We start from the raw sequence: 14,259 nt of genomic DNA, 5'->3' as shown, positions 1-14,259 counted from the left end.
AAATACAATTAATATTATTATTAAACACTTTAAAGAGACTGGATTTACATGTTTGCCACAAAACATTTTCATTTATAATCCTAACACTTTTTCACTTTCAACTTTGGTCCCCGATAGTTTCCATATTTGATAATCTTTTCCGTTTAACGTTTCGGTCTAAATTTGCGAGTTAACACACTACAACTTGAATGTGTAGTTCAATATTTTTACGTTTATTTTCAACGTTTAACAGCCCATTCGCACCACGCGTGTTCTAAGCTGACTTTATTATTTTTTATGTTTCGTGTTTCGGTTTAATTTTGTGCTAACACACCGCACAGTCATGTGTTGGCTAACATTTTTACGTGTACCTTTTGTTTGTTTTAAAAGTACCAGTGTACCACTACAAAACATGCCCCCCCCCCCCCCCCCCCCGGCTTTCAACACATAACGTTAAATAAAACATTTCAGCTTTACTTTTTTGGGGGTTTTACGTCCCAGCCGCTACATGGGGCGCTAAATGATAGTTTTTAACCATTTTTCATGTCTAAATTAACAACAACTACCTCTAAACCCTCCTGATTACTTCACTCCATTTCATTTCATTTATAGTCTCTCAAGTTGGCCGGAAAATCCAACACCTCCGATCGCCGGCGGAGGAATCAATAACAATCACAGCTCAAGCTCTCATCTACAGAACCACACATTTCCTGTGTTGAATCACGTATTCATACTCTCTTCTTCGCCCGTGGCGGATCAATCTAAGCCAAGGTACCTGTAATTGCAGATCCAGCTTTTCGATTTTACACTAATTCTAGCTCAGACGAACGAATTAAGTTAGGTTTTAGGTCATTGTAATTCCAGATCGAAGATTGATTGATGCAGTTGTTGCACCTAATTAATTTCCACATACATACATACATACATACATGCACTTTTATATCACGCATCACTAGTTAGTTAATCGTGTTTATGAATTCTCCTTTGCATACTGTGACCTTGATAATAATATATAAGCTGATACTCGATATACTCTAGGTTTATAAGTATTCAATACAATAATAAGTTCAGAAGCAGATTGATATTGTTTATAACAAACATTATCTGTTGATGATTTGGTATTCTATTAATTTTCTCTGGTTATCCTTGATCTACTGATACTGAATTTAGGTTTTAAAGTATCATACAAAGGTGATATTATGATTCGATACAGTAAGTTTAGAAACAGATTCATACTGTTTATAACTAACATTATCTGTTATTCTGTTTATAATTTGATATTCTATTAATTTTCTCTGGTTGTCCTTGATCTACTGATAGTAAGATCAGATTTATGAAGTTTAGAACCAGATTTATATTGTTTATAACAAACATTATCTATTGATGATTTGATATTTTGTTAATTTTCTTTGGTTGTTCTTGATCTACTGATACTCAATTTAGGTTTTAAAATGTCATACAGAGGCGATATTAAGATTCGATAGAATAAGTTCAGAACCAGATTTATATTGTTTATAACAAACATGATCAATTGATGATTTGATATTCTATCAATTTTGTTTGCTTGTCCTTGATCTACTGGTACTCAATATAGGCTTAAGAATATTATTCAGAGGTGATAGTAAAATTCAATACAAAAGTTTAGAAATAGATTTATATTGTTTATAATAAACATGATATATTGATGATTTGGTATTTTATTAATTTTTTTACATTGTCCTTGATCTACTGATACTCAATTTAGGTTTTAAAATATTATACAGAGGTGATAGTAAGATTGGATACAAGAAGTTCAGAAACAGATTTATATTGTTTATAACAGACATATGCATTGATGATTTGATATTCTATTAATTTTGTTTGGTTGTTCTTGATCTACTGGTACTCAATATAGGTTTAAAAATATTATACAGAGGTGGTAGTAAGATTGAATGCAAGAACTTCAGAAACAGATTTATATTGTTTATATTTTATAATAGACATGATCTATTGATGATTTGGTATTTTATTAATTTTGTTTGGTTGTTATTGAAGGATGCAAGTTTAAGGGAGGGTTTTCTTGCTGTCATTCCAAAAGATGGAATTCAAGGCTAAATTTAGATTAGTAACAGTAGTAGTTCTGTCTATTGGGATTGTTCTGGTTGCTATATATGATTTGTTGAAACCGATTTCGAATGGTTGTACCATGACATACATGTACCCAACCTACATTCCAATATCAGCTACAAAAAGTTTGTCTTCTTCGAAGTATGGACTGTATTTGTATCATGAAGGATGGAAACAAATTGATTTTAAAGAGCATCTTAAACAACTTAGTGGAGTTCCTGTTCTTTTCATCCCTGGCAATGGAGGTAGCTACAAACAGGTGAATTTATGTTTCTTCTGGTTTGTCATTGATATAAAGCACTCTGTCGATTGCTTTTCAAGTTTCAACAACAAAACCGATATAAAATTCTTGTATATCGTTTATGATGTACATTTATCATTTAACCACCTATCTTCAAGATACCTAACATGCATTATTATTCTAAACTATTTACAGGTCAGGTCATTAGCAGCAGAATCTGATAGGGCATTTCAAGGTGGACCACCTGAATCTATGTTGTACCAAGAAGCTTCGTTAACGTTTGAGGAGGGAGAAGAGATGGATGAAACAAACATTCCACCTTTCAACCTATATAAACGCAGGCTTGACTGGTTTGCAGTTGACCTCGAAGGTGAACATTCTGCAATGGATGGTCAAATACTCGAAGAACACACAGAATATGTAGTATATGCCATTCATAGGGTATCAGTTTTACTATCTTTGCATAAAACACCTATAATTAGTTATTTGAATTTTGAAACAGGCTGAGAAACATATCATATATAATGTTCTTCTGAGAATAAGTTTCAAACAACCGCTTCTGCTTGTAGATTCTGGATCAATATAAAGAATATCAAGATGCTCGAATAAAAGACGGTGCTGTTGAATCTAGTAGTCTGCCCAACAGCGTCATATTGGTTGGTCACTCTATGGGTGGTTTTGTTGCAAGAGCTGCAGTTGTGCACCCTAATTTGAGAACATCAGCAGTTGAAACTATTCTTACACTAGCAGCTCCACATCAGTAAGTTTTATTACTTGTATTGGTGTTTTTTAGTTTTCATGCATCTGACAGTGTCATAATTGTACTGTAATTTTTGTATAATTTTGTTCCAGATCACCTCCTATAGCACTGCAACCATCATTGGGTCACTATTATGAATCCATAAATCAGAAATGGAGAAAGGGTTATGAGGTCCAAACCTCAAGAACAGCTCCTCAGTTATCTAGAGTGATTGTTATTTCCATTTCTGGTGGTAGTAATGATCACCAGGTGATTATTTGTTTTGTTAAATTCGTTTGTCTATTTTGATTTATGTGATATTAGTTCCAAGCTTCATTATAAGCATACAAAGGTTGCAATCCAATCAATTAGCGAACACGAACTTACAAAAATATGGAGAATCCTGTTAAAACTACACACATTGTAGAAATTGCTTAAATCTCTCCACCTTATCAGTGTGGACCTTTTCAATTGGGGAATATCCTGATAATTATTTATTATGAGTTTGCAAGCGTGGGGTTTCTTTTTTATATCATTTCTTTACGCCTATGAGTTTGAAATCTTTACTCGTTTCTAATTCTTACAAACTTGAAATATTTTTACACCCTTACAAATACGAGAAAAGATAAACAATTTACTTGTGTGCTATCTGTGAATTGACATACTTGTAATGTTATTGACCATTAGGCTTGCAGCATGATTTATTTTTTTAGGTTTTCTCAATGTAGATAAGAACAAAGCTGGAATCTGTTGATGGTATCGTGCCATCTACTAATGGTTTTATGATTAGTAGCATGGGAGCAAAGAATGTATGGCTATCAATGGAGCACCAGGTTATCTTGTGGTGTAATCAACTCGTTGTGCAAGTGAGTCTTACATTTTGTTTATATTTTTTCAAATCATTATATCATAAACGGGTCTGATCTGATGAATGAGTTTTAGGTTTCACATACTCTTCTTAGTTTGGTAGACCCTGAAACGGGTCACCCAGTTTCTGGCACAAGGAAAAGACTAACAATATTTACAAAAATGCTTCAAAGTGGAATGCCAGGAAGTTTATTGAAGCAATCTGATTATCATCAGCAGTTGCCACTTCATCCTTTGAAGAAAGAGAGAAATTTTCCTGGTACATTAATACAAATACTTCTATTTTTCTTTTCTTTTTAAAACAGAAAAGAAGTACTTATTGTTGAAAAGCCAGAAAACTTATTGGTGTTTAGATGAATGCTAATGTTTTGTATTGGTTACTGTAAGATTTATACTCTATATCCTGTTGGAGTTGGATCTTATCATCTCAACCTCAAACAAATGAATCTTTTTTTTTTTTCTGAAAATATAAAAATAAAACAAACTCCCCCCCTTTTTATGAAGGCAAATTGCCACTGTCGACTATTAATATTACTTATGTTTAAACGCAGTTTGCATTAACATCTAAGAAGATTTTCAAACAATATATTTATTGCGAAAGTTAAGCTAATGTATGTGAAATTTGGTGGATAACTTGGAATGACACTCATCTGATCTAGCTAATAGCCAAACATTAATGATTGCCAGCAGGAGGTGTCCTTAAATTTTTTAAACATTTATAAAATATATAATATGGCTTACATGTTATAAAAGGGCTAGATGCTAGTTTAGTACAGACAAAACCAAAACTTAAAAGCCTCATTTAATCTGGAAAGATTGAGTACTTTTTATCTGTCCAACTGATGTGGTACTTGCACTTTGACATTATAGAGAAGTATAAAATATCACTTGTTTGGTGATACAGGATCTGAGAAAAAGAAAATTACCGCATGTCCCAGTAAAATTCATTGGAGTGCTGAGGGACTTGAAAGGGATCTTTACATCAAGACATCGACAGTAACTATTTTAGCAATGGATGGCAGAAGACGATGGTTGGACGTCAAAGAACTGGTTGGTCATTACTTTACATATTTCAATAATTGTTCACTCTGTTTATATATATAACAGAACTATAATGATGCCATTATTTGGCCAAGTTGGATACATGCCAATCAATTAAACATGAATTGGCCTTCACTTGGAAGTCGATTAAAGTTGATTAGGTCACCTGATATATGAATGGACGGACATAAACACCCTTCCGTGTTAAGTAATTACTTCTATAAATATATCTCTCCTATTATGAATTACTTACCAAAACTTACCAGTCATCACTTTTGTACTGCTAGTGTTTCATGTGTCTGCATGCGTGAGCATGTGTATATAAATGCATTATGAATATATTGACAAAAAACGAATATTTCTGTAAACATATTATATCTTTTAGAAGTTCTATTCACGACCTTTAAAATGAACCTACCTTTGACGTATTATTGGTGTTAGTTTCTCATCATAGAACTATGGAACATATTCTTAAAAATAACTAATACTAGAGTTGGCAATCTAGATCCATTTTCCTGTTGGAAAATGGCATTTATTTATTAATATCTGGCTACAAATCTTAAATTACGCTAAATAGTTAATTTAGTGACATTTTGTCGTTTATTGTCAGGGGTCAAATGGAAGAACCAACTTTGTTCTTGTGACAAATCTTCTTCCCTGCTATGGAATTAGACTTCATCTTTGGCCTGAAAAAGGAACTTCTGATTCAGATTTGCCTCTTAACAAAAGGGTTGTAGAAGTGACTTCAAGAATGGTTCAGATTCCTTCAGGTGCAGCGCCAAGGCAGGTACTGAAACCCTCACCTAATATGTTCTTAATTTTAAATCTTTTTATCCTTTTTTGCTGCTTTATTATAAACATTAACTATAAATCATTTTCACTTTCAGTTGCAAAGCATATTAATATTAAAAGTGGCTGTTTCAGCCATTTACTTCTGAACGGGTTAATTTGGGCGGGGGTTGATCTCAAATGGGTCTACAAACTTGTTAATTAAAAAAGGGAACGGGCTAACGGTATCAAATAAATACGTTGAAAGTCATCCAAAATAGAATCTTAATACATACAATCTCATAATTAATTTTTGTTAAAGATTTAGATCATTATTGTAATAATAATAAACATATTGATTACTATAAAGAATCTTAAAAGTAGACAAATATGTTTATGGGTCAACCAAACCACCCGACATGTTTGACCATACTAAAAATAACCTGTTTTGACCTGTTACCCAACAACCCAACCTGCCAATCTCGCCACCTCTACATATTATATTCATCTGATTTAGGCAATTATGTGATTTTGATGGAAGACAATCTATAGTTTTATGCTGTACATGATGTAAGACTATAAGTGCCATTTTGATGAGCTATTTAATCTAATTATATAATTTAGTGTACTGTACTAATTATAACGTCATTGTCTGTAGATTGAACCTGGAAGTCAGACAGAACAGCCACCACCATCTGCTGTATTTTGGTTGGACCCTAAGGATATGCATGGTTTCAGATTCCTTACAATCTCAGTTGCACCAAGCCCGGTATTATTTCCTTCATTATCCAAGTTTTATTTTGTATTTTCAAACCTGAGTTGATATCATAATATTTTGTTAACTGAACTGTGTTACATAAACCGTGTTATTTTTATGAAAACACACCAAAGAAAACGACTTCAAGTTTATTCTTTTTAGTATTCTTTCAACTTCTTATTGGAGACGAAAATATAAATGTTGACCTATTGTGAATGACTGGATTCACAGTTAGAGTTTTGACTGGTCAATGGGCTTGATTTGATTTGTGTTTCATAATGGAAAAAAATGCAATTCACATGATATTTTCAACTTCAAATGATGAGTTCTCTGTTTTTTTATCATGCCATCATTTCTACTCTAAAATGACTGACATGCATTGTTTATCACTAATGTAACATGCGTTTGGATATCATGCGGGCAAGTAATCATCTATTGGAAATTAACTTTGTTTGCATTCATATTTACTGTAAAGAGTTTTTTATTGTATTTCTTTAGACTGAGTCTTGATTGTTTCATCTCTTGTTGAATTACGAGTTTCATTTTAGCATGCCCAATTAGTATGGGATTAAAATACCTTTTAATTGTTCAATACGATCTCACCATGCCAATGCTTTATATTGGAAAATATATAATCGCTCACATATTTTCTATAAAGCAAGCAACTGACAGTTAATGTATGTATAAAGACTGTTTCAGGGAGACCTCCACCTGCAGCTTCAATGGCGGTTGGACAATTTTTCAACCCAGAGGAAGGGCGTAAAAAGTTTTCGCCTAAATCGTTGCTTCAGTCTATGTATTCTCATAAGGTTAGTATTTTCTACAAGTATATACAATTATACATTGCATGAATTAAATAACAAACAAAATCGAAGACAACCCATTTTTATTAGCCAAAGCCATTACTCCGGGCTCTTAACTCCTTTTGTTTCATCTTCTAAATACACGCAACTGTCTCTTAGGAGGCATTATTCATCTGTCATTGCTTTGTGATATACTGATATGTAGAAATGGGACCCGCTGGAATTAAAATGTCGCAGGACATGTTCATTAAGGAAGATCATCCCATTGTAATGAATTTTACATTCAGTATCAGCTTAGGGCTTTTGCCTGCTACTTTGTCTCTGGTAACTACAGGCTGTGGGATAAAAAAATCTGGACTTCCTGTTGAAGAATCTGGAGATATGGATAATGGCAGTAAGAATTCTTTTCTTGCTTATTTTTGTACTGTTTTTTTTGCTATAGGTTACATGTGGCAATACAGATCCATTAAGTGTTTGGATTTGTTTAGTGTATCTCAAACGGATCAAGTAATTTTTTTTAGCTAAAAGTTAACAGGGTTGAACAGGTTGAAGGCTGCACAAACTCTTACTTAATGCATACAACCTACTAAAATGCTTGTCACAATATATTATTGTGGTAACAATATTGTTTTAATCATAACTAACTCTTTATTTATGAATAGAATATGGACAAACAAGACATGATTTGACATATAGGGATGTAAGTGAGCCGAGCCAGGTTGGGCTCGAAGTTAAATGAGACAGCTTGGCTCAGCTTGTTTATCCAAGCTCAATGCAAAAGTTTGTGCTTATGTAAAATCTGGGCTATAATTTTGGGTTAAAATTATATCTATTTAAATTAATGCTTTAATTTAAACGAGCCAAAAGAGAGAGCTTTTCTTGGCTTGGGCTTAACACATTTATAAACGAGCCGATTTTGAGCAAGCCACAAGCTTTTTAACCAACCCTAATGACATATTTTAACCAGAACCCCTCTTGATGTCTAAATGACATTTTTGACAACACCCACCAACCAATATAGAAAAACATTGAGGGTGTGTTTGGGATTGCTTATTTAGTCCAAAAGGACTTTTGGTTAAAAGGACTTTTATAACTTATGACTTTTGAAAAGGAGTTTCTAAAAAAAGTGTTTGGATTAGCTTATGTGGGTACATATGCATTTTTAACCCAAAAGTCACCAAAAGTCACAAATTCCTGACTTCTCAAAATCAGTTTTTTTACACTAAATGAAAAGTTAAAACCAAAAGTCCTTTTCACTTATCCAAACACCTTTTTCTATTTTCTCCTTTCTGCAAAAGTTAAAAAGTTAAAAGGAGGGGAAAATAAGCAATCCCAAACACCCCCTGAAACTTGGTCACTCAAAATAGAAAAAAATTCAAAGTTCCTCATCTTAAATAGATAACCGTCTTTTTAATACGTTTAAATCGTTAATCTCTCTCATAAACTGTGTTGATGGTTACTCTTTATTTCTTGAAGGACTTTGCAAGCTCAGATGCTTTCCACCTGTGGCCCTTGCACGGGACACGACATCCGGTCTTCACATTTTTCCAAATTTATATTCCCGTACAGTTGAAGTGGACTCATCACCTGCACTTTGGACCTCAACTCAAGGATCCGAGCAGACCAATGTTTTGTTGCTGGTAGGTTGACACGTCATATGTATATAGTATCCTGTAGCCGTTTATTTAATTAAACAACTTTTCAAGTTTTATTCTAAAGGGGTTATTTATATGCCAGGTTGATCCACATTGTTCTTATAAAACTAGTGCTGCTGTTTCTATAACCTCTGCTGGTCGAAGATTTGTTCTTTTATACAACTCCCAGGTAATTTTATAAGTCATATTTAAATGTTATTTGCATAATATAACCCTATAAACTTGGAACTACAAAGTAATTAACATATCAAATATAACCAATTCCTTAAGTACAACATAATAAACGGCCATTGTACCCCTATTTTTCTAAAACTTTAAAATTTCATATATGTCCATTTTTAACTTCAATTTTCTTATTTACCCATTTTTTTAATTTTAAGATTTCATATATGTCCTTCTTGCTTAGTGTCGATGCCGATTCAAATCCAAATAAAAAACAAGGTTTAAACAAACATAACGGAAAGGGGTAGAGCAGTCATTAAATAAGATTAATTAAAGTTTGGTATATATGATATTTTTCAAGTTTGTAAGGGTATATATGAAATTAATACATAGTATAATTATGAAATTAATACATAGTATAATTATTTCTTTTGTGATGCAGATTATTGGTTTCTCACTTGCTGTAGTATATTTTGCTCTAATGAGACAAGCAAATGCATGGGAGCTTGATTTACCTGTTCCTTCGTTGCTGTCTGCAGTAGAGTCAAATCTAGGAGTGCCAATGCCATTTCTTCTACTTGCTGTTTCACCTACTCTTATTGCTTTGCTTTACTCTTGTCTAGATGCAAAGTCATTTCCTTCGGTCGGTAGTTTCTTTGTTGTCTCAATGATTTGCTATCTAATAGCAAATGGGACCATTGTTATTTTGATAGTAACTACCCTAGTACTCTCTCATTCAGTTGCCAGAGTTCATGTCTTCTTTAAGACAAGGTCAGTCTCTCTCTCTCACCCCCCCATATATACATGGAGATGTTAATTACTAAAGACTAAATTGTTACGAGAAAAAAAGAGCAAACCTAAATCGTTTAAATTTATTCTATTAATTGCTAATATTTTTAATTTTTAAAAACTTCTACTTCTTACATACTTATGTCTATGTTATATACACACAAAAAAAATAATAATAAATAAATAAAATCATTAAACTAATCTGTTCATGTGTTCTTTTTCACTTTTAAACATTTACCTACACATGATACCATAATCAACACATTGTAAGTTCTATAAATAAATGTATTTTGTTTATGTATTTCTTTTTGTATTTTATTTCAATTTTTTAAATTGAAAAAATGAATGTTCTTTTTGTTCTTGCAAAACATGTCATCTGTGTAGAACCCTATCACACACACACACACACACACACACACTATGTATTTGCACACTCCCACATGGGTGTTAAGTTGACACTGTCAAAATTGCAAAATTCACTTGTACAAGCATATTGAGACTTTGGGAATTAGAAAGAGAGTAGGGTACGCAATTAAATAACTGCCTTATGTGTCATGGCTAAGCCAAAGGTGCAAATGATCTGCTAAAGATGAAGATAACCCAAATCGACTTATTTCATGTATACTCTTGCAGGTGGAGATGGTGGATTGTTGATTCCTCCAATAGTTTTTTCTCATTTAAGGTAGTTATTATTTGGTTTCTAGCGGTCCAGATATTGCTTTAGCTTTACCATCAATAAAGCATTTAACTAATTATTCTGAATGTGTGACAGGTGATGAGGGTCATAAATACCAATCCATCACTGGCTACATCATTGTTTGCTATAGCTTTGGTCTGTTTTGTTCATCCAGCTTTAGGTCTCCTTATTATTGTATTCTCACACATCATGTGTTGTCACCATGCATTGTGCAGGTAATATTCGTAACTTCTGTTCCTGTTAACTAAGGGCGGGTTGGCCAACTAGTAAAAATGTGTTAGTTTGAATAACGTGTTTTAGGAGTTTGTATCGTTTGGGCAACTTTTGGCCCGCATGACCCATTCTGTATCATTTTCTTTAAACAAAAGTTTTTCATTTTGGCCCTTTTGACTTGGGGTGTTCATCGGTTCAGATATCGGGTTATTCAGTTTTGATTTTTTTTTTTGGCGCCAACCGAAAACTGAATTGATCTGAGTTAGAAATGTGTAACTGAATTGATATAAACCAATGTATTCGGTTTACTTGGTTTGGATTTCTGGTTATTTGGTTTTGAATTATTTTGGCCTTAACCAAAAACCAAACCGGTCCGCATTAGAAATGTGTGTAACCAAACCAAACTCAACCGATGTATTCGGTTCATTCAGTTTGATTATCCGGTTTAACCGTTTTTATTCTATTACGCTTCCGTTATCCGTATACGCAAGATTTGTGGAACCGATAACCAAATTCACATTTGTATGGTTAGGAACCGAAAACCAAATTCACAATTCAGTTCAGATTTTTGGTTACGGAGACGGTTCTGATTTCAGGTTTTTCGGTTTATTTTTTTGCACACCTGTACTTTTGACCCGCTAGAGATATGCATTACCCAAATAGACTTATTATTTTTGTTATTTGATATTCGGTGTGTGTTAAATGATGGGCTGTAACCAGTCAAAAAAGAGTAATTTTTGTATGAGTTGAAATGGGTCAAATCAGTTTGACACGCAACACTTTTGTCTGTTTTTAAAACAAGCTAGTGCGTTATATACAATTACAACTATATTATCATAATAAAGCGTTTTACGTTACCAACGAGCCCGACCCCGCATCTTGTTGCCTTTAGTATTAATTATTTTACACCTTAAAACATTCTTTTTCTGTTATAGTTATTTTACAGCATCCAGCAAGGCCCGTAGTGAAGATTTATATGGGTTTGGAAATGGCGGGAAATCATCCAATTTAAAAAATAACGGATCGGAGGAGGGATTACCTGTGGATGAGAGTGGTTCAAGTACCCCGGACTCTGCAAGAAGTTATGGTGACACACAATTAGAGATATTCCATCACAGCCACGGCTTGCTAATCCTTCATCTTCTTACTCTGTTAATGTTTCTTCCGTCACTCATCTCTTGGTTGGAGGTAAAGTAAATGATTCCCACTTCCTTCACGTGTTCCGGTCAACCAAGATAATTTTTTATATGGGCTGGGTTAACACAAAATACTTTTCGTTCTTTAGTTTCTTTCAATTAAGAAAAGTAAATTGACCATATCGCCCTTATGTCCGGTGCACATGACTAGACTTAAAAGAAAAATCGAACTACCGTTGGTGGAAAGCGAAACGTGTAAACAATTTTCTACATAAAAGACAATTGCAGTTATTTCCTTATTTTCAGGATGAAAAGATTTGTTGTATGCCTGAAGGATGAAATGTGTGATTTACTCTAAATTAAAGCTATATTGTTTTTTCACGGGTTGGGTTGACTAGAAGTTCAGAAACACTCTTTGTACAAAATTTTTGATTTTATAAATAGTTGGTGTGATTATGACTGTGTTTTACTATTTTCATGATGGTTGGATCTGCAGGAAACACTTTTTGTTCAAAACTTACAATTTGTATGACTATATCAGTGTGTCAAATATGATTAAACGTTATTTTATTTAATAATTATCTTATATCTTGAGTAAAATGATTTTGATATTTTATGGGTTAAATAAAACTGTTTTGACGAGTTTTTTTAGCTTTTTTTTTAAATTTTATCTTGCTCTTTTGACCCATTAACCGCTACCCTTTTTAAGAGGTTTAACCACATAAGTTTCAATGTCGTGAAATCTTTTAAAAATTTACCTGCAAGTCTGCAACCCGTAATATGATTGCATATGCTGACGTGGCATGATAATTGTTCGAATTAGCCGACGCGACATCCTGATTGTATAAATCAATGACTTGGTACCCATTGTGTAAAATAGCTGGCGTGAGGCCATGTCATTGGTTTTATACAATTGGTTTTACACAATTAGCACATCACGTCAACATATGCACCATGCAATATATAGATATCAAGGTCAAACATGGTCAACTTTAATCATTTCTTATCAAAACTTTTAATATTTGCAGAGGCTAAGCATGGGCCACAACTTCCCATGGTTCTTGGATTCCGTGCTCTGCATGGGCATCGTTTTACATGGTATATGTGACTCGAAACCTGAGTTTAATGTGTTCTTTCAGATACCGGGAATGAGAGGTTATGAAATAAGACAAGGGTTTGTGTATTTGATTGGCGGGTATTGTTGCTATCTTTCGGGTTTAGATTTGGCTCCTTATAAAGCTTTCTATGCAATGGCTGCCATAGGGGTGGTATCATTATTATTCAGAGTTTTAGAAAGAAGAAACCGAAGGAGCGGGGAGGTGTATTATAGTAGTAGAAAGCATTCTCATCGACACTGAGGAATGGCGTTATGTATGATTTAGATCTGATATTGTTTGTTTAGGATAGTGAGTTGTATTATGGTTTTGATTGGATTTGGTCCTGAATTTTGATGGTTCAGATATTTTTTCTTTGGGTTTAGAAAAGTAAAAAAAACGATTGTATGCGTGTGTATGAGTTTTTGAGCTGCTATAACTGGTGTTCATGGTTCGGTTTGATGGGTTTGATAAAAATGTCTAGGTTGAACAACTAATGAAAAACGACATACCAAAGTTGCTGTAGTCGGTATTCACGGTCTGGTTGGGCGGGTTTGATAACAATAATCTAGGCTGAACGGTTAACTAAGGTTTTGATAAACAACAAACCTGTAAAAGAGAATGGAATAAATAATATATCTGAACTACTTACTACAATGATGGTGGAACCTTTAATATATAGGATTCTTAGTGACTAGGTTGGCTGGATCTGCCTGAAATGGTATGGCCTGCTTGTGTGGTTTGAACGCTACAAAAATGAAGAAGAAAAACATAATAGAAGGACCAAGCCCTGTCTCGGTATGGGTTACAATTTTTTTTTGGGGGGGGGGGGGGGTGGGGAATTGATCGGTGTTGAAAGTTTTTCATTATAAGATAGCTATACTGCAACAGCTACAAAATATTATGCATACCCAAAACCAAAAATCAAATGCCAGTTTGGGTTATAAGTCCGTTGCAAGAATGGTTCGGTATACGACGGTTTGGAGCTATAAATATTATACATACCCAAAACTGAAAACGAAGTCAGTTAAGGTTGCACGTCCATGCAAGAATGGTTCGGTATACAACGATTTGGATGGTTTGTACCGCTATAAATATTATAACTCCACAAAACCAAAAAATGGAATAAAAGAAACAAAATAATAAAGGTAAAAGCCATAAAGGGTCTGTTTGGCTTACAAGGAAATTTTAAGTGCCAACCTGTGAAGCAAC

General features: G+C 33.7%; 1 protein-coding gene across 2 annotated transcripts; it reads left to right on the top strand.

Moving 5' to 3' along the window:
- The first annotated feature begins 2,016 nt into the window (after nt 1-2,016).
- LOC143532200 (uncharacterized) lies at nt 2,017-13,425 on the top strand. 2 transcript variants are annotated; one of them, XM_077027313.1, is made up of 18 exons: nt 2,017-2,344; nt 2,522-2,767; nt 2,896-3,086; nt 3,179-3,335; nt 3,794-3,931; nt 4,008-4,191; nt 4,837-4,982; nt 5,584-5,760; nt 6,400-6,510; nt 7,188-7,307; nt 7,539-7,695; nt 8,778-8,941; nt 9,039-9,125; nt 9,561-9,889; nt 10,541-10,589; nt 10,680-10,819; nt 11,753-12,005; nt 12,982-13,425. In XM_077027313.1, the coding sequence occupies exons 1-18, from the start codon at nt 2,057-2,059 to the stop codon at nt 13,309-13,311; spliced, it is 3,267 nt and encodes a 1,088-aa protein (XP_076883428.1). In that variant the 5' UTR covers nt 2,017-2,056; the 3' UTR covers nt 13,312-13,425. The 2 variants fall into 2 exon arrangements, with proteins under 2 accessions (XP_076883428.1, XP_076883429.1); XM_077027314.1 differs by having other exon boundaries at nt 2,217-2,344; nt 2,527-2,767.
- Nucleotides 13,426-14,259: the final 834 nt, after the last annotated feature.

The sequence above is a fragment of the Bidens hawaiensis genome, unplaced genomic scaffold (genome assembly GCF_021521415.1).
Source record: "Bidens hawaiensis isolate Kalapana, Puna unplaced genomic scaffold, B.hawaiensis_p1.1 tig00009385_1, whole genome shotgun sequence".
In the NCBI taxonomy this organism is placed as follows: Eukaryota; Viridiplantae; Streptophyta; class Magnoliopsida; order Asterales; family Asteraceae; genus Bidens; species Bidens hawaiensis.
The sequence above is the reverse complement of the archived record's forward strand: the minus strand, read 5'-3'. Positions and strand labels throughout refer to the sequence as shown.